Here is a 27488-nt window from a genome sequence, read left to right on the forward strand (position 1 = left end):
AATTTTGTTTGCAAGAATGCACAAGGGTGATCGAATTCAATGGGATTTCTGCAGAAATAGTTTAAGGTGCACGAAGTAGAATGACGTCATTAAAGAATTTTCATGCTGAAAAGAGAAGAAAGAAAACACGTTTCGGCTCTGGAGCCTTCTTCGGGTGTAAGTTTACCCAAAGAAGGCCCTGTCACAGGTGCCGGCCCAGGCAGTCAGGACGTCTGGGAATAAGACCAGCCCTCAGGATACCCACGAGCCCGGAGAATAGCCAAGCCTTGTGGCGTCCATTTTCCAATGCTGAGCCAGGAATAGTGGGAGCACTTGGCTTAAATAACAGGCAAAACAGGGGGCAGGTGCACATAATAAACTAAAATGTGAAATGGTCAGAGCGCCCTTAAGAGGAGGGGCCAAAACGTTGTGTTTTTTTTTCTTTTCAGCGTGGAATAAACCTATTACTTGTTCCTTTGCAGCCTACGCGTGCTGACGCAGCTGCCCACCTGACTTCTTAAATAATTTTGTATATTACTATAATAGTGACCCTGCCTTGTGAACAACAGTCTGTATTATAAATGCAGTGAACAGGCAGGGCAATGTTAAACCATGTGCATAATGACTTCTGTGTTCAGTTCTGCCTTGCCGTCACGCAGAATGTATTTAATTACAAGTTGGGTTATTTTTTGAGTTTCACTGTTTGGATTTTCCGCAGTCATTTCTGCCAAGCACTGCCCGTTTGAATATGCCATACCAGCAGCTCTCAATAGAACACACAACACAACTGTAAACCACAAGGGCTTTATTGCAGAGGAGGAAAAAGGTCCAATAATTTAATTTAAAAAAAAAAACACAAAACAAAGGCGTTTTATTCAGAGTTAAGAGGGACGATACGCAGAGCAAATCTGCTAGAAAATTAAAATAAATAATTCAAATTACTTTTGAAACAAAGCACCGTGGATCAACTCCTTCAAAGTTCCATTGAAAACTTTCAAGAAGATGATAAAAAAAGCAGCATACTTACATTATTTACAATGATCAATCAAATGATCTCTTTTTGGAATAGATATTCTAATAATATATAAAAGGGATTATAAACGATCACTTGGGCCATCTCCAGCTGTTTGAAAATCTCTGAAGAGGGGGCAGCAGATCTCCCAGTCTCTGAACAAGCAGTGGGCCGGGCAGCGCAGACTGCAGCGTGGTGAATGAGCTCTTCAAACGATCCTGGACACTGGGACTCAGGTTTGACATAACGGAGGCGTGTGGAGCTGACAGCTTCCCACTGACACTGAATGGAAGCGTGGATCTAAGGATCTCACTCATACAGAGACTGATGAAGGACATGGCCACACTGACAGACAGACAGTAAGGTAAGAGGTACTGTATTGCTGTCATGCAGTACCACATCCCTGCGGATCATGCTTTTAATTACAAACAGCATGCAGCTGTCTGTGAGGGCGTTGTGTGGAGGGCACAGCTCCTACAACTGCTCATCCTCCTCCCTCACTGGGCTCAGTTCCCCCTGCTGGGATTCAGCCTCGTGGTCCATCTCCTCGCCTGCGTCGGGGGTGTCTGGTTCGAAGGTGGGGTTCACCATTCCGCCCCCCGCGTGCTTCCTCTGCACCTCCTCGAAGATCTGCAGCACCTGCCGACAGAGACGCGCCGCGCGTTAGCAGGGGCTGGGACCCCGGGAGGGAGCTGGGAACAGCAGGACGGAACACAGCAGTCTCGTGGTTTGTAACTCGGGTGTGAGACCGCTCTACATTCAAATCGGATTTCCTAGGATTCTTTTTAAACAGCAACTCTGGGGGAAGTCTATCCATACTCCTGCCCACTTCCACTCCTGCTATGCAAAGATATCTCACGGTTTTAACGCAGCTCCTTTGCAGCCCTCCCTCTATCCCATCATCCCCACCCACCCTGCCAGATCTGATTCACTTCCTGCCATCATCCTTATGGTCAGGTTGCAGGGGACCTGCTGCCATTCGCCTGACTGTACGGATGAGACAATGTCTCCAGAAGCTGACCAAGATCCCTGGGAGATGGGGACCGAGATGGGTGGCCCAATGGGCGCAGGGATTACCTGGGACTTGGGGATGATGCCCACTCTGAAGAAGCCGATGTTGCCGCTTTCGATCTTGGTACAATCCACCACCGTGGAGGCGATGTTCTCGGGAGAGGGGCCGTCACACAGCACGCCATCCACCTGCGGGGAGAGGTAATGGGACACGTGAGGAGACAGGGCAGACAGAGTCCCGCTCGGAGGGAGAGGGAGCTGGCCGTGGGGACAAAGGCTACGACCGTTGAACACAAAGCCGCCATCCCTGCAGAGACAGCCGACGATCGCCAAGCTAGAGTTGGAGCGACATGGGGACAGAGGCTCTCCTTCCCCTAGCTGATCCCCTCCACCTGCTCACCTTGTCTCCCAGCTTGGCGTACACCTGGTTGTGATGCGTCGTGTCCGCCTCGCCTGTGGGATTCGCGGACATCGTGGCGATGGGCCCAACCTGCGGGAGAGAAGAGGGGTTCGTGTCTGCCGGGCCCATCGGTGGGGAGTAGTGACCTGTGGCTTATACAGCACACGACCCGACCTGGTGGGAGCAGCATAACAACGGCTACACACAAGAGGAGCCCCGGAGGACCATCTGGCCCGTTTGGACCCGAGGATCTCATCCAGCTGCTTCTTGAAAGAAGCTGGGGTGTGAGTTTCAACAACATGGCCAGCTCATTCGTTTCATTCTTTACATCCCTCTGTACAGAGAAATGCCTCTTCCTCTCACTTTTAAATGCACTCCCACACAGCTTCCACCTTTTCCCACAAATCGCACCATACGAGCAGGGACAGCCCCACACATAACAGACAGTGGGAGAACAAAACACTGGGGTGTGTTCCAAATCCGGCTTCTTCGCTGTTTGCATTCTGAAATATCCCACTACAAAGACTTCATCCCAGATTGAGTGACTGAGGCCCTTTTTAATGAATGCAATCCTGTCTGGATCACAGTGTGGTGTGGGAATGGTCTGGAGCTGGACAGATTGTCTGCTGCTCCTGTGTGCCGAGGTGCACCTGTCCGTATCTCACCAGGTCAATGAGGTGTGTGGCAACCGTGCAGTCAGGATTGCGGATTGCAACGCTCTGGGGAGTGCCGATGTACTTCGCCGACTCTTTCAAGCCAAAGCAGTCCATCCACGGGCCTGAGGGACACAGACACACTCCCTGTAAACGTCGCTCAACACACACACACAAGCTGCTGCCTCTGAAATCAGCAGGACATCCTGGCTGGAACTCTCCCCGAGTACTCCAGGACAGTGCTACCACCGTCCTCCCGCTGAACATCAAGCTTGACTCCCGGCACGGCTTGCACACCTGCCCGTGAGCTCCTGTAAGCAGCCTTTGAACTACTCGTCTGTTTCTGCACAAACTGGCTGGGATCCGAAAGGCATTTGCATGTTTGCATGTCGCTAACAGGGAGAACGTTTGAATTATGGAAATTCTTTAATCAAATGTAAGATTAAGAAAATTAACACAAATGTATGAAAGAAAACAGCACATGTGGAGAGTAATGAATCTGTAAATACAAGTTAGAGACTACACCTATATTCAGATCTGGATGTAGAGAACTACAGTCCTGTCCTTAACTCTGTCCAGATTATTCACTTAATTGGTCCTACATTTTTATCCATTGACACTGCAGAACCAGCACAGATTTAGCTTCTACTCTTGACCCAACTCCTCCACCACCAGCATCTCCACTGCTCTTGTGCTCTACAGCGCCACCTACCTCTGGGGATGACCATGCTGATGGAGGATGGCCAGGCAGCCTCCATGAAGTCCCAGAGTACAGGGTTGATGAGGTGCCTGGATGGCTCCAGCTGTTTGATGCTAGAGATCCACAGAGACATGGGCCTGTCCTGGGCGTGCACTTTTACCCTGCAAGACCGACACACAACACTGAGCACCAGCGACCCAAAAGGATCTGTTAACAGCAGTGACGGAGCAAAGCCTCTTCGGGCTGACCAACAGGGAAACCTGCAAATGCTTGGCTGATATGGAGGACACCAGTAACCAAAGGTGGGATTTCAGATGCTTCATAGGATCAGCCCTAAAGCAGAGAAGGGGAGAGGTCTGAATAGAGGTCAGCGACTTACTTGTACGCCTTCTCCACTGCATCAGGGCGATTGCACGCGGCTACCAACACGTAGACTGTGTCTGTGGGCATCCCACAGGCGCCACCGTTCTTCAGGATCTCTGCAGGTCAATGGGACAACAGTTAGACACCCCAAGACTCAATGCAAATGTATGGTGACTTGCTATGTGCAGGTTAGGGCAATGGCTGCAAAGGAAATGAGGCTGCAGGTGGCAGCCTGGACCAGGAGGGGGCGCTCTCACCCGCGATCTGCAGCACAGAGGTGGCTTTGCGGGCCGGGACGTGGGGGCACTTGTCGCCTCCGCTGCCGTACCCGCTGAGCTTGACGAAGGGGCTGCCCAGAGGCAGCTGCGGGCTCTGGAAGCTGCTGTTGAAGAGGTTGGCGAGGAAGCAGTAGAAGCTGACCAGGCCAAAGATGATGGTGACGCCGATGTCGTAGCCGTAGGGCAGGGCGCCCACCGCGTCCAGCAGGAAGCTGATGAGGATGAGCTCGAAGGTGAGCGCGTAGGCGAACCAGGCCTTGCTGAGGAACAGCGCCCCCGCCGTCACGAAGCAGTTGAACAGCATGAAGCAGATGATGCCCACGGCCACGTTGAACCCGCGCGCGCTGCCGTACAGCCCGCCGTACCTCGTCAGCCCCCACACCACCCACATGATGCCGTACAGGATGAAGGCCGTGCTCTCCAGCGTCTTCCCCCGGGCGAAGGCCACCGAGCCGCACACCAGCTGCAGCGCCCCCCCGGCCACCACCACCCAGGGCAGCACCAGCACCCCCAGCGGCCCCTCGGGGCCCACGGTGGCGGTGATGGCGAAGGCGGCCAGGACGCTGCAGGCGTGGCCCAGCACCTCCGCGTCCGCGTACTTCGAGTACCCCAGGTAGGGCGCGTGCAGGTCTTTGTCCTGCGGCCGCAGGACCAGGCGGCTGGTTCGGGACAGCAGGGATCTCAGCAGCCCCTCGCCCGTGGGCACCCGCCAGGGGGAGGCCATGTTGTGAAGGGTGACCAGCAGCATGAGGGCGGACGCCACAAAGATGGCCGCCTGCACGCCCTGCGTGCCGCCCTGGAAGAAGCCCTTGGGCTGGGCGGCCAGCGCGATGCAGTAGGCCACGTAGAAGAGCTGGTACAGCCCCTCGGCCAGGCTCCTCTGGGTGCTGAAGAGGGCCAGGACAAAGAAGAGCACGGCGAAGACCGTGGGGAAGGGCACGGGGGAGTAGGGTGGTGGCAGGCTCCAGGCGCCCAGCAGTAGGCTGTACCCCTCGGCGAACTTCAGCACCGAGGTGAAGCCGTAGAAGGTGGCAGCCAGGGTGTCCATGGCCCGGTAGGACAAGATGCACACCCCCAGCTGGTACACGCCCGCCGTCCACAGCCAGGGCACCTGGCCCGGGAACAGAGCAGGCACCACGCCAAGCAGCGGGCAGGCCAGCACGCTGGCGGACAGCAGGTTCAAGGCCAGCCCGGCCGTCGTCACGTCGTTGCGGTCCTGCGCCTGCGCGGCGGTGAGCTTCGCCTTCCTGCCCAGCCGTGTGCCCGGCAGCTGCAGCGCGCCCTTGGTGATGTAGCTGAGGAGCCGCCCCGTGCCGAAGTAGGCGGCCACGAAGCAGACCAGCAGGTAGTTGGCGGCCGTGGCGCCCTGGCCGAAGCCCAGGTCGTAGAGGCCGGCGATCTGGTGCGCGCAGGCCATGCTCACGCAGAAGGCGATGACGGAGAGCACCGCTTCCTTCTGCAGCAGCCCCACCACGCCGATGATGAGGAGGGCCAGGGTGAAGGCCGCCAGGCCCGGGACCATCGCCCCCCGCAGGCCCGCCGGGCCCTGGACCACGCCCTGCCCAGACAGGATGTGCACCAGCCCCGAGCCGCACCACAGCGCCGAGATGGTCAGGCTGAGAGAACTGAAGAGAGGGGCGTGGCACAGGCAGCGACGCACTCCTGCAGCACAGGGGGAGAGACAGGGGAGAGAGTGAGTGAGGACAGGAAGAGAGAGGAGACACAGGAAGTGAGGAGAGAGAGGAAGACAGGGAGTGTGGAGAGAGAGGAGAGAGACGGGGAGACAGGGAGTGAGAGGAGAGACACAGGAAGTGAGGAGAGAGACAGGGAGTGTGGAGAGAGAGGAGAGAGACGGGGAGACAGGGAGTGAGAGGAGAGAGACGGGAGAGAGGAGAGAGAGAGTGAGAGACAGGGAGAGAGAGGAAGACAGGGAGTGTGGAGAGAGAGGAGAGAGACGGGGAGTGAGGACAGGGAGAGAGGAGAGAGAGAGAGAGAGGAGAGAGACGGGAGAGAGAGAGGCAGAGACTATCGTCAGTAACCTCTCACACACACAGTGCGAGACTCCTGGACAACTTAAAGAACACACTTGCAGCTTATTTTGTATATTTCAACAAACTTCTAAAAGTTCTTGCAAAATGAAATGCTGCGATTCACATGACTTGTATTTACTGATATGCTATTCCATCTCCCCTGCTTCATCGGGCATGACCCCAATCTTTATAACTAGTCTTTTTTTCCTGAAACACTCACTGCACCTGTCCTTAGGGCCTGAGTAACAATTCTATTGAAAAGTGACATTCGTGCATTTCCATTTTTATTCGTGCATTACAGCTGAATGCTGGGGATGAGAGTGCTGCTTGCCATACCTGCATAGGCCAGGAGAGAGGCGATGATGAGGAGGAGGATGCCCAGGGCTGTGCCAGGGATGAGGGGCTGGACCGGGGAGTCAGTGTAGCCATTGACCAGCAGTAGCAGGGACCCTGCAGGAAGCAACGCCACACCGGACACCGTTAGCGAAAGCCTGCGTTACAACCGCCCGCGTGTTTTACTCGCAACTGCTTCGCGCGGCGCCCTCTGTCGGTGATTCGCCCGCAGGTACAGGACACCCTGTTTCGAAAGCGCGATTTCTCATCGCGTCCTGTCGTTTCGCAAACTCCTCTCGGTTTACAGCTTTGGGAGCGCCGCTTGCCCTTCTGATCTGCCGGCTCCTACCCCGGGACAAACGCGGTGCTCATATTCGCCGCTAATTCGGGACCAAAACCCACAATAAAATAGATCAAACACTTTCTCATCCTAATTAACGGGTCTTAGAGGTACACAAAGAAAAGCGATTCAAGGAGCTCTTTTTCTGACTGAAGGCATTTTGGGACAGCGACACTTGCTCTGTACGATGGGGGACGCAGATATTGCCCAATTTTACCAGTCTCTGAATGTAACTGCTCGTTTCTGACTCACTCAACACCAGCTCGGTCTCAGGTTGGATCCGAGCGGAAAAAGGGGGCAGAGAATTTCAGCTGTAGTTGTACAAAATACCAGAACATTCTTAAAATGATACAGATAAGTGGAATGTGATCGAGAAACGGTTGCAGAATTTCTGTGGTTCGCAAGTTTATTTAAAAAACTAGAAAATGTCCTGTGCTATAATATTAATTACAGTTCTGCTGATAAGTACTCATTCTTCTGTCCCTTCAGTGATATGAAGACTTTTTTTAACCTGCTTTGCGTTTTTTTCTGTTCTAAACTCATATATTAAACCTCCATTCCTCCATTTTCTAACCCCTTCTTCCAATTCAGGGTCGCGGGGTATTTATTAAACTGGCATACACATTTCTTCAGCTAAAAACGTAATTGATCAGAAAGTGTGGTATATTACTTAAGGAATATTAAAATGAAGCATTTCCCAAAAAGCGAGAGATTATTCTACCTAGGCTAAGTGTTTTAATGTTTTAAAGTACACAAATCTGAAATCGGTTTATACACTTCTCTATAAAATACATAAAGCAGATAATCTATTCTAAAAGACTCCGTTTACCGTTTCCCATCACTGCGCCTAAAGTTTCGAGAGGGGGAGCGGCGTTATAAACTGATTTTACTCGTGAAGGGTTAAATTTGCTGGAGTGAAGCAACAGTCAATTAAATGAGAAAGATTGTACCTCCGGCGATTCCTAGAACTCCGACTGAGAAGTGCAGAGACTCGACGTGCGCCCGCGGTTCTGCCATCGCTGCGTGCTGCCCAGAGGCTTCGGGTGAACAAGACACACTGCAGCGCTTATCAGACCCCAGCCCTTATAAATCCTCCCCTCCCCTCCCCTCTCGGACAGCTCGCTTCTCTTCCTGGAGGAAGTTAGGCAGCCTGGTAGTATGTAAATTAGAACTACTTTAGGACTTCTTAGAAGGCACCCGAAACCCGTCACCTGAAGAAGAACAATGCATTTCTTACGCTGACGTACACCCGCGAGGAGTGGCCCTGAAAAAAAGAGAGATAAAAAAGGCATAATTTCCTGGGAATGATGTATGACTCGCAGCACGGATACACTTCTAATACGAGGAAAAGCCTTCTGAAAATGACAGCTACAGTGGTGTGAAAAAGTGTTTGCCTTCCTGATTTCTTATTTTTGTGCATGTTTGTCACACTGAAATGTTTCAGATCATCAAACAAATTGAAATATTAGACAAAGATAACACAAGTAAACACAAAATGCAGTTTTTAAATGAAGGTTTTTATTATTAAGGGGGAAAAAAAATCCAAACCTACATGGCCCTGTGTGAAAAAGTGATTGCCCCCCTGTTAAAACATAAATCAACTGTGGTTTATCACATCTTTGGAAAGCTGAGTTCAATTTCTCTAGCCACACCCAGGCCTGATTACTGCCACACCTGCTCTCAATCAAGAAATCACTTAAATAGGACCTGCCTGACAAAGTGAAGTAGACCAAAAGATCCTCAAAAGTTAGACATCATGCTACGATTCAAACAAATTCAGGAACAAATGAGAAACAGAGTAATTGAGATTTATCAGTCTGGAAAAGGTTATAAAGCCATTTCTAAAGCTTTGGGACTCTAGTGAGCCACAGTGAGAGCCATTATCCACAAATGGTGAAAACATGGAACAGTGGTGAACCTTCCCAGGAGTGGCCGACCAAAATTACCCCAAGACCGCAGCGATGACTTATCCAAGAGGTCACAAAAAACCCACAACAACATCCAAAGAACTGCAGGCTTCACTTGCCTCAGTTAAGGTCAGTGTTCATGACTCCACCATAAGAAAGAGACTGGGAAAAATGGCCTGCATGGCAGAGTTCCAAGACGAAAACCACTGTTGAGCAAAAAACATAAAGGCTTGTCTCAGTTTTGCAAGAAAACATCTTGATGATCCCCAAGACTTTTGGGGAAAATACTCTGTGGACTGATGAGACAAAAGTTGAACTTTTTGGAAGGTGTGTGTCCCATTTCATCTGGCCTTTTTTCTTTAGAGTGGCCTAGTCAAAGTCCTGACCTGAATCCGATTGAGATGGTGTGGCATGACCTTAAAAAAAGCGGTTAAGGCTTGAAAACCCTCCAATGTGGCTGAATTACAACAATTCTGCAAAGATGAGTGGGCCAAAATTCCTCCACGGCGCTGTAAAAGACTCATTGCCAGTTATCGCAAATGCTTGATTGCAGTTGTTGCTGCTTAGGGTGGCCCAACCAGTTATTAGGTTTAGGGGCAATCACTTTTTCACACAGGGCCATGTAGGTTTGGATTTTTTTTCCCCTTAATAATAAAAACCTTCATTTAAAAACTGCAGTTTGTGTTTACTTGTGTTATCTTTGTCTAATATTTCAATTTGTTTGATGATCTGAAACATTTCAGTGTGACAAACATGCAAAAAAAAATAAGAAATCAGGAAGGGGGCAAACACTTTTTCACCCCACTGTATATAAGGCCACCTAAAGATCGGAACCTTCCCAGAATACATAACGTGGCCTCGCGCCATCACAACATTTATTGTAACCCAGCGTACTTCATTCTTTTCAAACGTTGTCAAAAACGTTTGGTGAACACCGGCACAGCAAGGAAGCAGAGCACGAAGAATTAGGAAGCAGCCACAGAGGGGGAAAAGGGGGCACTCTCGTCACGTCGAGCAACTTGAAAAACGCCCCAGCCTGTCTTTCAGCGTGGGATAAGCAAGAGGTGATACACAGAGCCCCACTCACAGAACTGGAGAAGAGGCAGGAGTTTAAAGGGAAGACGTTCAGACATATAAACGGTTTGAGCTGGATTATACAGCGAACAACAGGCTCAAGCGAGGGAATTGGGGTGATTTGGGGTGCAAGATGTCCGGCCATCATAGAGCGATGTAAACAGGCACAGTGGCAGTGTATACTTTTTCCTATATAATGTAAGTAGAAGGTGTGGACATTTGTAAATATTTTCTAACCACTTCTTCCAGTTCAGAGCTGCAGGGGAGCTGGAGCCTTTCCCAGCAAGCAACGGGCGCAAGGCAGGGTACGCCCTGGACCTGATGTCAATCCATCACAGGGCAGAGACACAGACACAAGCACTCACACCAGCGGCCATGTTATCAGGAGCCAGTTCATCTCCCAGTATGTCTTTGGACAGTGGCAGGAAACTGAAGCACCCAGAGGAAACTCCCACGAATACAGGGAGAACATGCAAACTCCACACAGACAGCACCCCTGGTCCTGAAATGAAGGCAGCAACGCTAACCACTGTGCCATCACGCTGCACTATTTATAAATATATAGACTGATATGTTTGATATGTGTTATACAGTACTATATAGAGACGACAACATCCAAGAGCTGAGTGCCCTGTGATGTTTGGAATACTGGGTGAGACAGGTTTGGCTTGACGACCCTGGTTAATGGGCAGCCTCTTGGCCTCAGGGCGTGCAGGCTCGAACCCCCGTTCACACAGGGTGGCCCCAGGGGCAGTGGAAGGGTGGAGGAGGGAGACATTAGGCGAGTGTGAAGAGAGGCGTCTGAAGTCAGGTTATGCAGGTGGTTTAGTCATGAGGGTGATTAGGTGCAGCTGTGTCGTTGTCGTCCCCCCCGGACGTCAGTTAATGGCTTCCATTACCATGGCATATCTCACGGCACAGTAGTTTTTATTATTTTAATGCTGTGATTCACCCAGTATGCTTCTTGAAAGGAGTCAAGAGATGGCTCTCGGCACGGCTGACCAACGCCTATCCCCGGGGCAGTGCCCGCCTGTGCTGAGCTGCTGAGCACCTTCTCTCGGTTAATTATTCACCTGCTGCTCGTCCCTGCCGGCTCGTCACGGTACTTCCTGGAACCCTGCCTGCCCTCACTTCCTGGAGACCGGCGACAGAGGCAGGACTCGTTAACACGTCGCGATCAAAAACCTCTATGCAACTGTTTCTGTACATCTCATCTCTGTATTAAACCAAACGAGAAATCCTTTGCGTGTGTGTGTGTTAAAAACATTTAACTTTTTTCAAATTTTCCTTTTGTTTAAAATACCTTGCTGACCTAAGTATTGATCGTTTTGTAAATGGCTGGAAACGTGCGCCGATTTCGATCATATTTCCCAGTCGCCTGAGAAATGACGTTTGTTTTTGTGTGATACAATAACTCCCCCTGTTTTATAAACACTGTACAAAACCAGAAACAATTCCTTTGTGAAAGTTACAAGCACGAGGCCAAAAACAAAAACTTCCAGTGTGCCGTTTGGCAAAGATTTCAGCTTGATTTAAAAGGCTATGATTGTATCTGGAAGGGAGTTTCAGAGGTTTGAGAACAGCCCAGCCTGCACAGTCCTATAGTGAGAACACACAGACGTTTAGAATTAGGGAGGTGAAGGTTGAGTCTAACTAAATTACAAAAGAAAATAAATCTGTCAACAAAAGAATGTTATGATTAATACAAAGATTGGCAGTGTTGAAAATAAAACTATCACTATTAATACATTATTAACAGAATTAAAAAAAATCATAAAACAAAATTCCTGTAGACAGGACTAATATGCTTACTTGAACGGGACCTGGTTAGTGTTCTGGTTGCTGAGAGCTCGATATCCAATGGCTGGGATTTCAGAGATCGATTTCTGCTGCTGATGAAGAACCTCTCAACGTGACCTCGTATTACAGCCTCACGGTGCTGGAGCCCCTCAGCTCCAGACCTGGCTCCAGCTCCCTGTGACCCTGTGTTAAGGGTGTAAGAGAATGGATGGGTATACAGTATATGAGTATGAGTTATATAAATATGTGTGAGGTCAGAGTGGAGAACTGCATCAATGCATTTTAGTCACACGTTTGGAAATAGCTCCCCCATGAAACACTGTTTTACCAGTTATTCACGAGGAATTAATCTCGACTGATTGCTTAGAGGGGTAATGAAGAGAGCCAGTCGTTCGCCCAGATCAGATTGTGGTTTGATTCCATATCCCTGTCTGTGAGGGCAGAGGGGCTGACGATATTGCCATCGCGACCACACCGCCATCATAACTATCTCCGGAGAAATATAACACCCCCAAACCACACAGGAAGGAGTCCCAGCCTGAAACTAAGAACAATGAGGCAGTAACATTAATCTGCATGGCACGCCATATATAAATCCAATACAAGAGCAGTATAAACACGACAATACAAGACAGTACAAACAGGGGGAAATATACACATTTTAAATGACTAGAGTAACACCCCAAACTTTCTTTAAAGAAAAGCCGTAGTTTTCCCGACTCCTGAAGCAAGTCTGCAGATAGCAGCGGGAAGGCTGCCCCTATTGGACAGGCTGCGTCATTGCACCGTGTAGGACTGTGGGATTTACAGTAGTTTATTTCACTACTCCGATGGGTTTTCTTCATCGTTATAGGGGGTATGCCCCCCCGCGGTGTACTCTCCCTGAAAGTGGGGTAATAAAGAGGTTCCAGGCGAGTCAAGATCTCTGCGTGTCCGGGTCGCCTTCTGTGAGGCGAGAGTGACCGCGTACATTTCCATCATGCGCGCACCGCTGTCTAACCTGTTGCATTTCACACATAACACACAATCACAAACTACTTAAATGGGATTTTAAAAAACCTCGCAGAAGTTTGTTTTTTTTTCGGTAATGCAGCTCAACTGGAATGAAAACCGGCAGGTGTGTGTGGGCCTGCAGCGCTGGGACTGGGACTGGGTGAGGGGACTTTGTCTGAACAGGTACTGTCAATAAACCTGATGATAAAAAAGCACGGAGCAAGAATGACTCAGCGAGTTTCTTTTCACTCTGAATGGGTTTTTAATTTGTTTTCCTCGTTCTGCGCAGCACGGAAAGCCCCGTGTTTGTTCTTCAGGCCCGCAAAGGCGAGATAAACCCGCCCGCGTGGGCGGAGTCGGAGCCGTGGGACCCGGCCCCCGTGGGTGCGGCCACACCGGTGCGCAGCGGCTGCTGCTATAAGTCAGCCGAGCGCAGCGAGAGTCATTCATATCTCCCAGTCGGAAAATTCTTCCGTGTGTACCTCTGCTTACCTGCCGGCTACCAACTCTTCAACAGGTAAGAAAACCGCAGTATGAACTTGTTATGGATGCTTCTCTATCGCATGTCGACTTATATATGCAACTTTTTTTTTCCTTTACATAGTTCCAGACTTCTTAGAATAAAGAAGAGATTTTTTTTTTCCTGAAGGCTGAGGCAAGAGCAAGTCCGATCTAGGTCTGTTTTTGTCCAAATAGTGCCTTGCAGTTTCCCGTTTTGTGCAGAAGTAATCCAGTGGTGTCTGCGTGTTACCTGCAGGCCCTGTTTACAGAGGTCTCTCCCTGACACCTGGCCTGGAGACACTGCGCGCACTCCTCATGGGAGATCGCTCATTCGCACTCTCTCGTCCTAATTACTGAAGGAACAAGTAATAGGTTTATTCCGAGCTGAAAAGAGATAAAGAAAACACAACGTTTCGGCTGTGGACCCTCACACCCAAAGAAGCATCTACGGTCGGAACGGTGTGTTTTCTTCCTTCTCTTTTCAGCACGGAATAAACCTTTCCTTGATTTTTTGCAGCCTACGCTTGCTGACACAGCTGCCCATCTGAACTACTAGTTACTGAAGGGTTAGAGTGCTGCTGGCTTGTTAACGCACAGCAGCAGTTGTGTTGGTACCCTACCGCTGTGAATAGCACCTGGTTTTCATGACAGCCTGCGAGTTTGATGGTGGTTATCCTTCTATCAGAAGTCTTTCTAACTTCTGGTACCTCCTGGGAACCTACTGTCTGGCAGAGAAACGCTAGTTTGTCTGAGGGGACGCTTGAACAGAAAGAAATGCTAACCGCCTGAAATTATAATGAATTATTAGTAGTCAGCTGGCGTGTCCGTGCGCGGCGTGTGGAGCTCAGCGCGCCGAGCGAGCGACGGGAGTGACGTCACTCCAGAGCAAGTTGAACTTGGGCGTGACAGTTCCTCGACCGACAGGGGCAGAATCCCTGCAGGGGCAGGCGAGATGCGCTTACTACACTTCACAGTCCAGTTAAATACCGGTTTTTACAGTATTGCGGTGTCCGTTTGCTTTTGCACTGATCATTCCAGCCATGTCACCCTGCAACTCACAACCCACTGAAGCTCAGCAGGTGTGAGCCTGGTCAGTACCTGGATGGGAGACCTCCTGGGAAAAACTAAGGTTGCTGCTGGAAGAGGTGTTAGTGGGGCCAGCAGGGGGCGCTCACCCTGCAGTCCATGTGGGTCCTAATGCCCCAGTATAGTGAAGGGGACACTATACTGTTAACAAGCGCCGTCTTTCGGATGAGACGTAAAACCGAGGTCCTGACTCTCTGGTCATTAAAAATCCCAGGGTGTTTCTCTAAAAGAGTAGGGGTGTAACCTTGGTGTCCTGGCCAATTTCCCCCTGGCCCTTACCAGTCATCACCTCCTAATAATCCCCCTCTCTGGACTAGCTTCATCAGTCTGCTCTCCTCCCCACTGAGACCTGGTGTGTGGGGAGTGTACTAGTCCATCATCCAGGTGGGGCTGCACACTGGTGGTGGTGGAGGGGATCCCCATCACCTGTAAAGCGCTTTGAGTGGAGTGTCCAGAAAAGAGCTATGTAAGTGTGAGGGATTATTATTATTCTGTCCTAATGACGCTCTGTGTGTGTTTTGCGTTCAGCAGCAATGGTGAAACGAGTGGCGGTCATTCTCTCTGGCTGTGGGGTGTACGATGGCAGCGAAGTTCACGAGTCCTCTGCTGTGCTGGTGCACCTGAGCAGGGCGGGCGCCAAGGTAAGGATCCGCCCCCCCAAACACCCACCCACGCACGCCGCCGGCACGCACGCAAGCAGGCAGGCACGCACGCCTCATGCAGAACCACAGTAGAACTGGCAATGCCCAGCCTGGTCTGTGTCTGTGTTCCCTTATCGTGACATTCACCCACAACGACCCCCCACGCTTTTGAGTCCGAGCAGAACAAAACGTACCTGTTCTCCGTTCATGGTCTGCTTCCTGGCAGGTGTTGGTGGTGAATTTTTAACCTGCTGATGGCGGTTAAGATCCAGTATTGTTCCTTAGCTGGTGTCTGACACAGTCAGGATATCTGATAGCCGGCCTTTGTGAATATTTCATCAGTAGCATGTGCTTAAGGACACATTATTGACTGCAGGGGAGGGAGGAATGGCCTTATTGTTCTAGGTTCTGACCTTGGGAGTCTGTCCGTGGGGAGTCCACATGTTCTGCCTGTACCTTCGTATGGGGGTTTTGCACGGCTCTCTCGTAAAGACATGGCACCTGGGCCTGTTATTCAGACTCGCGGGGTAGCTGGGTCTGTCCTCTCCCGTTCTGCGGCTGACGGATGCCGACGTTTCCCGTGTGGCAGGTGCAGATGTTCGCCCCAGATGTGGAGCAGATGCATGTGGTCAACCACGTGGAGGGCAAGCCCACCCAGGAGAAGCGCAACGTGCTGCAGGAGAGCGCCCGCATCGCCCGCGGCGACATCGCGGACCTGGCCAAACTGGACCCCAAGCAGTTTGACGCCCTCATCATCCCCGGTGAGTCACATAGGGCTGTACACTGCTGTACTGATGCATGGAGACCAGCTGTGCACACAGACCTGGCTACAATACAGTGACGCATAGAACCCCATTTCAGAAAGCTCCCCAAGAGCAGAGTGATGAAGCCAGTTCGGAGATGGGGATTATCAGGAGGCCATGATTGGTAAAGAGCAGGGGGAAATTTGGTCAGGATGCCGGGGTTACACCCCTATTTTTTGGAGAAACACCCTGGGGTTTTTAATGACTGCAAAGAGTCAGGACATCTCATCTAAAGGACAGCGCCTTTTTACTGTATAGTGTCCCCATCACTATACTGGGACGTTAGGACCCACATAAACCAGGGTGAGTGCCCCATGCTGGTCCCACTAACACCTCTTCCAGCAGCAACCTTAGTGTTTCCCAGGAGGTCTCCCCTCCCGGTACTGGCCAGGCTCACACCTGCTGAGCCCCAGTGGGTTGTAGGGTGATCTGGCTACTGGCTACATTTATTTAGCCTTCTCTTCAGTTGCATAGTTTCTGATCGCACAGCGCTGTGCAGAGGGTTCCTGCGGGGAGGGCCGGGCCGCGCCGCAGGCGGGAGCTGACCTCGCGGCGTGTCTTTGCTCTCCCGGCGCGCGCAGGGGGCTTCGGCGTGGCGAAGAACCTCAGCTCCTGGGCCACCGAGGGGAAGGAGTGCACCGTGCGGCCCGCCGTGGAGACCGCCGTCCGGGCCTTCCACAGCGCGGGCAAGCCCCTGGGCCTCTGCTGCATCTCCCCCGTCCTGGCCGCCAAGATCCTGCCGGGCTGCGAGGTCACCGTGGGGCACGACAAGGAGTCCAACAAGTGAGTGAGGGGCCGCCGGTGAGGAAGGAGGCGGTGGGCTGGTGGGGCCAGCAGCGTCCGTTCCATAGAGCTGATGGTCACCAGAGCCAAGAACGCAAATGTTCCTTAGAACAGGATGTCTAATTGTGGCCTTTAACCTGAGTTAAAGAGGAACCACACCGCTCTTTTTACATTTCGTGGTTAGAGAGAACTGGCACTGATGAGTGCGGTTTGAAATGCAATAAAAGTAAAGCGTACAAGGGTAATGAGTATAACCTCCAATTTACATCACGCGGTAGACGGCGTTTCCTGGTAATGCCTCAGCAGTTCAGAACCAGGCAACCAAACTTCCCGAGAGGTGAAGTGGCCCTGTTCCACTGTGAACAAGCGGGCTGGGGAATCCAGCTCTGTAAGTCCACTGGAAAGATTGCTCTCCACTTCCAGACGGGTTTGCCGACAGCTGCCACTCGATAACTCTGCAGGCGGCTCACGTGGGAACATCTCTGCAGGGAAGTATCTGCTGCGCAACCTGGACTTTTTCCACTCGTACGTCGCGTTACTCTGACTGCGGCTCGAAATCGCTCGTCAGTGACGATTCTTTCTAACCCTGAAATGTACAGTGACTAGTGAGCAGGAAGGGCCGCCTCATGTCGCGGTTCTCGTGAACTCTCCCTCTCGACCGCGGAGAGTTTGTGCTTAATATAAAATTGGTTTAAAAAAATCTATAACGTCAAAGAACTTATTCTGTTACTTGGTTTAATCACTGGTCTGAGAAATTGGGACTGCAGTTCCCCTTTGAGTGGCCATCCTCGGTGACTCGCCATTAGGGAAAACGCAGATTGCTCCTCTAGGTGAAAAACAAATGTCAGTGTCAATCAGCAAAGACGCATTCGTGAAGTACACGTGCGCAGGCCACCTCCAAGGACAGAATTAGGTCTCCTGTTTGAATTGATAGTGAGCCACCGAAGATGGCCAATTTTAAAGTCGCTTGTGCAGGTCGGCTGTCGCGAACCGCGGCTCCCCGAAGCGGGCTCTTGGTGTGACCGCAGCCGTTTACCCGCCCGCCTTGCTCTGCTCTGCCCCCAGGTGGCCGTACGCGGGAACCGCGGCCGCGGTGAAGGAAATGGGCTGCAAGCACGTGAACAGGGACGTGGGGGAGGTGCACGTGGACGCGAAGAACAAGCTGGTGACCACGAGCGCCTTCATGTGCAACGCGCCGCTGCACCAGATCTTCGACGGGATCGGCGTCATGGTCGCCGACGTCCTCAAGATGGCCTAGAGCCCCCTGGACCGGAGAGCTCGGGGGAGGCATGAGAGAGGCGTTACAGTGGTGGTTTGAGGAGGTCACGCCCCCCCCCCGTGGAAGAGTTACCCCAGGGGTGTACAGTTTCTTACGCCCTTGGCTGTTAAATCGCGTGTTGCTGTGTTTTACACCCTGATTGGCTCATCCTGGCTTTCTCATGTTCCTTGGAATGCTCCTGCTAGGTAGGGGCCACGCCCTCCATCAGCCTGCTCCAAGTGGAGTGTCTTTGCAGTGTCGTGTACAAGCTGGGCATTGAAACGAGGAGAACTGATTCAGAGGGAGGGGTAAAGGTTTATTCCATGCTGAATGGATAAGGAAAGAGACGCAGCATTTTGGTTGTGGGGCCTTCTCCAGGTGTGACACTGTTATGTTCGGACAGACGCAGCTACCCCTCGAGTCTGAATAACAAAACAGTACAACTTCTGAAGAAGTGTTGTTTCTTTTCCTTTCAGCACAGAATAGACCTTTACCTGTTCCTTTGTAGCTTATACCTGCTAAAAGTAAACTGATTCAGATGCCATGTTTGTGTTACCCCTGTGTGTGTATTTAATGTGTGAGTTTTCTGTCATTGTTCAATAAAACGAAAGTGAAACTATCGACGAATTCATCCCGTCTGATTAAATGTGTTGATTAAATATGGTTTAACTGATACAATTCAGATTCATTTTTAAATTGATTAAGTATGGAGGTCACTGTTCTCCTTTATTAACTGCTTGGTTATTTCCGCCTTGCAAATTGGCACCATGCTGCTAAAAGGAGCTCAGACTTCCTTAGTTTCTGACGGCCAGGGTTTGTACAGGGACCTGTTCCAGGCTGCTATAGTGACAGATCAGCGCTCCTGACTGGCTGCATGGTGCCATTGCCTCTTCCTGGTTAGCATTCTGAGCTGACACAGCAGCAGCGTTTCTTTGTTGGCAATGTGTCTGGAGAACAGGCCGTGCCCACTAACTATGGAGACATTCTTACAACACCTGCACACATATTCCTTGACTGAGTGCAGGGAACCTGCAGAACTAGAAACCAGCAGGGCGGGCATTTCTTCCCTGTTTTGTAAGGATGGAAAGCTGGTGCAGAAACAAGGGAACATATCTGCTATAGTACAAAAGACTCCTCTTTTGATGCAAGCCAAACTACACCTCTACATAGCTGCTGTATCTAGTCACTGTTATGGAACAGGAACAAGGTCAGATTTTGTGTGTTAAAACCAATGAACGTGTTTAATTTTCCTTCTCTTTATAAAGTATCACAGTAACACAAATATTGCTCAATATACAGGTGGCCCAAAAAGTGCTCTGATTTTGATCATATTTTCCAGAGCCATGAGAGTCACACCGGCAAACAGTTACAGCTGGGATACAGCTGTGTGTGTTTGTGGGATTTGGAAAGTTTGTGTTGTCAACCTCACCCTGCTGTGTAAAAGAGATTTGGAATCTCATCTGACTTCCTAGCATCTTGTAAAATCCACCTCAAGGTGCAGTATGGAAAACACAAGATACACTGCAAAATCAAGCTACAATTGTACAGGCTAAATTAAGTGCCGGTTTGAAATATTTTTTTTGTGCATCCAAGGAAGCATTGAGTCACTTCATTTGGAGGGGAGATCCAGAGTTTTGAGCCATATCGCATATTGTGAACACAGAACCCAAGAAGTGTTCTGGCCAAAGAAGCCAATTTAATGCAATACTTGAACTTGATGGAATTCAGCAGGAAGTAAAACCATCAGGCCCACCCTTTCCATCGCAACAGCTGAAAGCTGAAGCCCAGGCCAGGACACTGGAGATCAGCCCTCTTATATTAACCCTTAGGACATTCTAATTACTGTTATTGTTACATTTATTAAACCACTACCTGGAGGGTCAGGCTGCAGTGTGCGATATGAGGAAGTGAAAATATGTGAGAACTGAGATTTAACAGATGCTGGTAGGAAACCTCCGGCTTAGAAAATAACTCGCGACGATGATAAAACTCATGTTTGCTCGATTATATTGGGTCAGTAAAGACAGAAGAGCATCTCGAGAATGGCAGGGGATATCGCTGCTTTTATAAACAGTGATACGCGACAGCTGAGCCAGTAAATGTCACAAAGCAGCAGTAATAAAAATGAAAATGATAGGACGAGATGCTTGAAGGAAAGTGCAGTTCTCATCTGAACCATCTGAGGTCACTGCTACCCTACTCCTGACACGCTGTGTGATCACGTTCGAGTTAAATTCCTGCACTAAAACACTGGGGGTCAGTCTGATTCTGGCTGGGCACTCTTGTTGTGCCTCCACATGTACCCACAGAAGGATATAAACATGGCTTCAAAGTCAAAACTGGAAGACAATACCAACACAGTTTATTTTCATGCAGGAAACAATAATCATTTGGACGGTGGTGTGGCTCTCATTATGTAAACATCATACAAGCCACAAAGGCCCGTGCAAAAGCCTGTTCTTCATCTCAGCTCAGCACAGTGCAGCTGTTGGCGTGCTGCTTGGGAAGTGTTTGAACTGGTCTCTTCCAGACACCAGGACAGTGGCGGGGAAGTGGCGCGGGCGATCAGGATCCTGCCAGGAAGGGAAAGGTGCAGCTCAGACATTGGCAAAGTCTTTGTCACAGTCTGGACTTCTGCACTATGCAAAGTGAAATGCAGATGATCATGTACAAAGCGGAGGTACTGTGACGCTCACATGTAATGCGTTAGGGCCCTCAGGGACAGGGAAGTTGGAATTGTTTGGTTCCAGTGAGGGCCAGTCACTCACCTGCACAGGAAAGGCGGACGTGGGGACAAAGCGGATGACAAATCCACAGCGCCTCCTGCTGGATGTGTTGGGCTCACTGCCATGCACCAGCAGCCCATCATGCACCTGCAACAAAGGTCATGGGGTTAAAGGTCAGGGGTTAGAGCAGTGACCTACTAAAGCACAAACACCAATGCACCAATGAAAAACCTCTTCTGCTCAGCCGAGAATGGGTTTGTTCTCTGAAAGCAAAGCCTGCAGCGACACTTACAGACATCTGCCCAGCCTGCAAGGGACAGAGCTGAGCGCTGTCAGTCAGAAGAAGATGTTCTGGTATCTCCTGGTTGGTAGACAGCATGTTCCCAGAGCGTGCCGAAGACTGGTGAGGCAGAATCCCCAGGGTGTGGCTGCCTGTGGGCAGAGTGATGTCAAACAACAAGCTCAGCAGACAACTCGCAGAGCTTACAACCCCCCAAAATCAAAACCAGAGACGGGAGAAACCCTTTTGACCTCAAAGCATTCAGAAATGAAAACAATCAACCTTCATAATCACTTCAAAATGAATCACTGGCATACAGGTCAACACAAACCAACTGCAAGACCGATAAACCTGAAACCTCGGACCCAATGTCTTAGATCGCAGTACCTGGGATGACCTGCAGGGCTCCGTTCTCCCTAAAAGAGTCATCCAGAGCCAGCCACACCGACAGCACTGGACCCCCAGCCACGCCCCAGTACCTGCAACCAATCACAGCAAGGTCACCACTGCACTACAACTCCCATGAAGCTCAGCACACACACCCTGGTTATGTCTTGTCCATCACAAACTGGGTGCTCTTGGCTTATATCTCATTTCTTTCCTTTGCAGGACTTCAGACCCACAGAAACTTAATATTATCCTAACTGACCTATGAATATTTACTGGCCCTAACGTTTTAGTATTTATCTACTTAAATATTAATTGTCACAAAGGCTGGTACAGAACTCAAAGAGCCAAGGCTGCCTATCCTTGCTCCCTGTTGTAGAGATCACATGGGACCAACCTAATGTCCTGGTGCCAGGCCACAAAAGGGAGGTCACTGGTCCCCTGCTGCTCAGAGGGGGAAGTATTGAGTTTCCCACAGTCTACACCGGGGGTGCTGCTAAGTTGCTCTGGTTTGCTGTCAGAACGGTCACTCTCCTCCCCTCCTCCAGGACTGCTGTGTGGGGCCACAGGGTACTTGCAGATGAAGCGGGAGTCGAGCAGGATGACATCGGGTCCCAGAATGGCCTTGACCAGCTCCAGTACCTTGGGGTGCGTGGCCAAGTCCATAACCCATCCATACTGCAGGTGGACATTGTGCAGGCTGTACTGAGCATACTCTTTCCCTGTACAAGGACACACAACCACCCCATCACTTGTGCGCAATGAAGCTTACCAATCAAACCGCCACCTGGCTTTTCTTCAATCCAAGTGTTCAATCTGAGACACTAGCAATTCAATTGGAAGAGCTCCTCAAGCCAGAATCAGAGAAAACAGCCTCAGTTTTCAGGGCCTCCAGGAAGACATTAAAAATGGCCCTGTATGATTAGGGTGTGGTACCACTGATCTAAAATATGTTCCCACAATTTCACCCCTTGAAAACAAAAAGAACCTACAGTGGGACAGTAATCGGAAACACTGCAGCACTAACAGAACTGATCTGCTTGACCTGACTGTGCAGGGTGTGCACTGTGTTAGAGAGGGCCACTGGCCAGTGTTCCTGAATGACTGTAGTTGCAGTGATTGATTGGGTACCTTCTCTGGGATGATCCTGATGGACGTTCAGTGTCAGGCGAAGAGATCTTAACCACATGAACCTCAAATCAGACACTCTGCCCCCTCCCTGGGTGCCTCACTTACCAAACTCCCTCTCCAGCCTGCTGAAAGCCTCTCTGGTGGTCTCCAGCTCCTCCTGGTTCAGCACTGGCACCCCTGACACAAAGCCCTGCCGCCTGTAGGAGGCGCCCAGCTGTGCCAGCGAAGAGCTCATGTCTGCTTCCTCAGTGAACCTGCTGCTCCTTCTCTTCTGGACTCACGGCTTCTCTCGCTCCTGGGGCTCAGGGCTGGGGCTGAGCTGGATGCTGTGTGATTTTATATCCTGTGCTGAGTGACTGGGGGGAGAGAGACCAACCACTGACCTCAAGGATGATCGAGATACTGCTGCTTCTCTGCACCCTCCTTGACTGAATTCTTCTCAAAGAGAGGGGTATTCTGGGATGGTTATGGAGCTACAAGAATTATCAGACTCGTAAAGTGTGGCGGGGGCTGGCTCAGTGTTAAAACCATCCTACTTGCAAGAACAACTCGACTCCCCCCCACTAGGGAGCAGTTAAACAGCAGTACTGTAAGAACAGAAACAACGCTCAGATTCAGGTCCCTGCTACTGGGACACAGGGCTCCAACTGACACCCAGATTGCAGCCAAAGTAACGGACATTGGCAGAGAAGTGAGCTGGGCCATTAAGCAACGTGCTGAAGGATCTGTTCAGCTGCTCTGTTCCCCCACCATCCTGCAGGATTTATAAGCCTTCTGGAACCTCTATTTGTTGGGAAAAGACTCAATCGTACTTAAACTAAGCAGTGCTACACTGATCTGAAAATACTTTGGGGAACAATAACCTTGAAATTGAAAAACTGAAAAATAAAAATAAAAAAAACCAACAAAAAATGTATTTAAAAACAAATTTACCTGCAACTATTTTTCACCATTTTCATACAGTATATACAGTATATTGTAGGGCTTACTGCAGAGAAGTCAGAGCAGTCAGCCTCAGCTGTTCCATAACAGAACAACATTACAGACTTCTTAGAACAAAGCAGACAGAATAATCCTAAAAACAGCAAAGGGTAAGTCCTGATTTATAGCTGTACTTGAGAGCAGCAAACATTGCTCCCTAGAGTCCTCCTGACGAACTGGAAGTCTGATTGGTCGGCCTAATATACTAAAAGCTGCTTTCTCTGGTAACTGCCTGTGGGGACTCATAAATGGTTCTTATTTCCTTTTTTCACACATATACAATTATAAACAATTTGTTACAGACATAATACATTCCAATTAGTGTTTGTTTCCTACACGTATTCGTTTTGTATTTTTCCTAAAAACATGTTTAACTTAAATATTGTGATGCGATCGGAGTTGCTTACACACGGCGGGGGTCACCAGTACGCCTTCAGTCCACAAGAGGGCGCTCAGGAGGAAGTCCGGCGGCCGAACGGAAAGTGATCTCTTTAGCGCTGACCGTGTACAGCACAGTGGTTTTGCATAGACCTGGACAGTTAAAATCTTTTTAGTGAATTGATTCATCTGATTCAGTTCTGTTCAGCGAATCGATTCAAACGATTCGTTCATTTGATTCGCCAAGAAAAAATGCTTAAATTAGGCATATTCACTTAAGAACCTAAATGGAAAATAGGATGTACTGTAATGCACAATTGAGATTCCTGGTCGTGTTCATTCTTCCGCATGAAGAGATATGTGGTTTGAGAAACATGGTAATAGTTTTTGTAAAATGTCTGTACGAAATCATTTCTAGGGGCAACTGTAGCTGTTTGTCACGTACAGTTGTTTGCAGGGTGAAAGGCTGGAAAACGAATACAATTGTAACTGCCAAAATATACTCATTGCATTATGCCGAATTAGCAAAAAAATCAGTTAAAGAAGTAGATTAGTTAATAAACAAGGCGAGAGCTTTTACAAACGCACGAACAAAGGCGAAACAATTAAAGAAAAACATCGAAAATAATAAATCAGTAACATGACACTTTATGAATTATTATTTCGAAACATATCAATTCAAGTTAAATCTGTAACAGTGAAATGATCGTGGAAAGCTAATAAAATAGCACACTATATTTGCCTACACTAGGGCATATTTGCATTTTAAGATGAAGATATACATCACATACACATTGTAGTATTGAAACTTTAAAACAGAAAGCAATACGTAGTCTGCAGATGTATCCGGTGTTTAGTACAATTATTGCAGTCTGATATAATTCGGGAATTTTTCCAAAGGCGAATCAATACAGCCGTCTGAAATACCCAGCCCTTAAACTGGCACACCTCATTAAGAAGAGGGGAGTGTGTTTTATTCACAGTTTGAAAGTGTTTAGATCAGAATACGCCCTGCGCAGACTCGCCTGGCTCGACGCTCGATTCCTCTCGTTGAGCCTAGTGACCTAGTGAAGCGAAAGAGCGCATCCTTCGGAAGCAGTGAACGGATCACCTGATTCACGAGTCACTGCCATGATTCAGAACGAACGAACGAATCGTTCGCCAACTGCACAGATCTAGTCATGACATGGGTATCAAAGAGCGCAGCAATTTTACAAGTCCATTTCGATCCCTTCTCCACCTGGTCTTCTGCTATGAATCATTGCCAACAGGTTAAATGTAGTTTAATGCCTATATCCATCAAGACAAATGTATATAAGATACAGTTAAACAGACTGTTGGAATATTGAGCTTAGCTAATTATGTATTGGAGTTTTTCTCAGCAGTGTGAACCAAGGGATTTCACAATACATGGGAAAAAAAACAGTGTTCACACTATTATGTACAACAATTTTCAAGATTTATTATTTACAGTGCTGTGTATTCGTTTTCACTGTACCTATGCTTTAAAGAGGGTGTAGGGATGTTTTAAAATGTCCCAGTTCACGATGTGTTTTATTTGTTAGATTAAAAGCAACAGTAATTAAATGAGAAAGACTGTACCTCCGGCGATCCCTGGAATACCGACAGAGACTTGAAGTGCGCCCGCGGTTCGCCTGTCGCTCGGTGTTGTAACTTCCTTCACCAAGACGCTTCGGGTAAAGATGTTTTTATATGCGGCATTAAGTACTGCCCCCTCCCAGAGAGCGCGTTTCTGTTTCGGCGGGAATATGCAGTGTAGCAAAATGTAAATGATGCCTTACTTTTAAGAATATTAGAATGAAAAAAAGGTGTAGTTAAACTGAAGTCTTGACAAAACACCTGAACGATTATGTTTAATGTAGGCAAATGCAGGGTTTTGCATACAGGTGGTAAAAAAATGTCTTTTCACATACCCCAGCTTGCTCTCCATGAGACACACAGACAGGGAGAGAAGCATGGGCTCAGAGCACAGGGCCAGCCATTTATATGGCACCCCCTGAACAGCTGGGGTTAAGGGCCTTGCTCAGGGGCCCAACAGAGTAGGATTGCTCTACCAGCCACAGGATTCGAACTGGCAACTTTCCAGCCAGGGGTGTAGATCCTCAGTCACAGAGCCACCACACCGCCCCAAGTAAAACCTGTGTAAAGTGAACCATTATTAACAGTAGTAGTAACAATAGCAGCAGCACTGCCCAGCAGTGAAGAACCTGAACTCTCAGGCCTGAACCCCAGCCACAATGCTCTTGCACTGGCAGGAGCTGAGTGTCCTGTGCTGCCTTCAAGGCCACTTGTACCCACAATTCCATTGCAGCAGCAGAGTGCACGGAGCCCCTGCTGTTGCGTTAATTAGGGAGCTAATGGAATTCATTAAGGAGAGAATGCCTTCTCTTGCACGAGCTGATTTTTGCATGCCATTTAGTGGTCCACAGACCCCTCACAGACGCAGAATGAAAATACAGCCCTGTGTCCAGAGTGATTATTATTTACCTAAACTAGAATATAATACAAATAATAATTAGATGATTTAATTAAGAAAGATATTAGACACAAGCAATGATCAAGAGGAGGTGGCTGCGTGAGAATATCTGATACTGCGCTTACACAGTAACAAAGCTGGAAGGTTACATAACTCACTTCAGAGACTCACTAATCTTTTAAGCAAATGTGATAAATTTGCTTGGCTTTGACTTGATTCTGCAGAAAATTGCATGTATGTCTGGAGGGTGGAAAGACTGCATGAGTTTGAATGTATATTAGTTCAGAGGAAACCATGACTGTACCAATAAATGCAAGTTTAGCACTTCAGGTACTTCAGAATTGTCTTTTTTGCATACAAGCGGTACAGCAGTTTCCGAACACAGCCGACTGGTCGGTAAAGATACAACTGCAGCAGGCTGTCCCCCTCAGTCAGAGCATGGTGGGAGCTCGTCTTTCCCAGAGTCTGCAGGGATGAGGGGATGCAGTGACAGCCTGAGGCGAGGAGCTCCACAGGGATGGGGACTGTCCACATGTGTGCTCATGAGCAGGAAAAGGTTCCATATGTAATTCCAAACCGAGGGGCCGTCATTGTCTTCATCAGAAATATCATAGCTTTGCAGTGATGTCACGCCCCTGTCCACTTTCATGGCTCTGAGCAATAGGGCACAGCCAGGGAAAGTCCCCAGAATGGTCTGGGTTACTGGCGTCACCAAGGACAATGCCAAGGCTGCCCACTGGAGGGTTACCTTTTCCTGCTGTCGAGAAAGATGCGAGGAATAGCTGAACAACAAGGAAGTCGTGCAATTTCCAGTAAGTGCTCCCTCGAGTGCACTACGGAGTCTAGAAATTTCATTTCCTAAATTGAGAATCACTACTTATTTTTTTTAATAAATACCTATAACTCAATTTACTGGAGTAGCCTGTTGTGTTTTTCACAGCTACTGTATGAATACCTCCACGACAAGTGACAGATCTCTAATGGAAAAGCACCTGTTGAACACTATTAGAGCTATTTAATGCTTTTCCCCCCCAAGCCCTCCTGACAATCCTTTCTGTGATAACCCACCCTCTAAGACACAAAGAACAAGTGACTCCCACACCCTGAAACACAGAAGCCTTATTCATGAAAGAGAAACCTTCCGCTGTGTCCAAAGCTGAACT

General features: G+C 49.2%; 3 protein-coding genes across 5 annotated transcripts; 1 reads left to right on the forward strand and 2 right to left on the reverse strand.

The window, feature by feature from the left end:
- Positions 1 to 767: 767 nt before the first annotated feature.
- Positions 768 to 8147, reverse strand: LOC138241055 (uncharacterized). The gene is made up of 9 exons (XM_069193586.1): positions 8050 to 8147; positions 6763 to 6876; positions 4376 to 6058; positions 4135 to 4234; positions 3768 to 3916; positions 3068 to 3180; positions 2403 to 2492; positions 2069 to 2191; positions 768 to 1630 (listed from the first exon to the last, which is right to left on the reverse strand). The coding sequence occupies exons 1-9, from the start codon at positions 8114 to 8116 to the stop codon at positions 1466 to 1468; spliced, it is 2604 nt and encodes an 867-aa protein (XP_069049687.1). The 5' UTR covers positions 8117 to 8147; the 3' UTR covers positions 768 to 1465.
- A 5138-nt stretch (positions 8148 to 13285) lies between these two features.
- Positions 13286 to 18564, forward strand: LOC138241056 (glutamine amidotransferase-like class 1 domain-containing protein 3, mitochondrial). 2 transcript variants are annotated; one of them, XM_069193587.1, is made up of 5 exons: positions 13286 to 13390; positions 14989 to 15101; positions 15691 to 15862; positions 16486 to 16687; positions 17753 to 18564. In XM_069193587.1, exons 2-5 carry the CDS (start codon positions 14994 to 14996, stop codon positions 17943 to 17945), a joined length of 675 nt encoding a protein of 224 aa, XP_069049688.1. In that variant the 5' UTR covers positions 13286 to 13390; positions 14989 to 14993; the 3' UTR covers positions 17946 to 18564. The 2 variants fall into 2 exon arrangements, with proteins under 2 accessions (XP_069049688.1, XP_069049689.1); XM_069193588.1 differs by having other exon boundaries at positions 13292 to 13390; positions 14992 to 15101.
- Positions 18565 to 20285: 1721 nt separating this feature from the next.
- Positions 20286 to 25580, reverse strand: LOC102685327 (L-threonyl-[L-threonyl-carrier protein] 4-chlorinase). 2 transcript variants are annotated; one of them, XM_015351528.2, is made up of 8 exons: positions 25431 to 25580; positions 23858 to 23981; positions 22575 to 22825; positions 21736 to 22060; positions 21339 to 21430; positions 20964 to 21103; positions 20714 to 20818; positions 20286 to 20518 (listed from the first exon to the last, which is right to left on the reverse strand). In XM_015351528.2, exons 3-8 carry the CDS (start codon positions 22702 to 22704, stop codon positions 20417 to 20419), a joined length of 894 nt encoding a protein of 297 aa, XP_015207014.1. In that variant the 5' UTR covers positions 22705 to 22825; positions 23858 to 23981; positions 25431 to 25580; the 3' UTR covers positions 20286 to 20416. The 2 variants fall into 2 exon arrangements, with proteins under 2 accessions (XP_015207014.1, XP_015207015.1); XM_015351529.2 differs by lacking the exon at positions 23858 to 23981.
- Between the last annotated feature and the right edge of the window lie 1908 nt (positions 25581 to 27488).

The sequence above is a fragment of the Lepisosteus oculatus genome, chromosome 8 (assembly GCF_040954835.1).
Source record: "Lepisosteus oculatus isolate fLepOcu1 chromosome 8, fLepOcu1.hap2, whole genome shotgun sequence".
Classification (NCBI taxonomy): domain Eukaryota; kingdom Metazoa; phylum Chordata; class Actinopteri; order Semionotiformes; family Lepisosteidae; genus Lepisosteus; species Lepisosteus oculatus.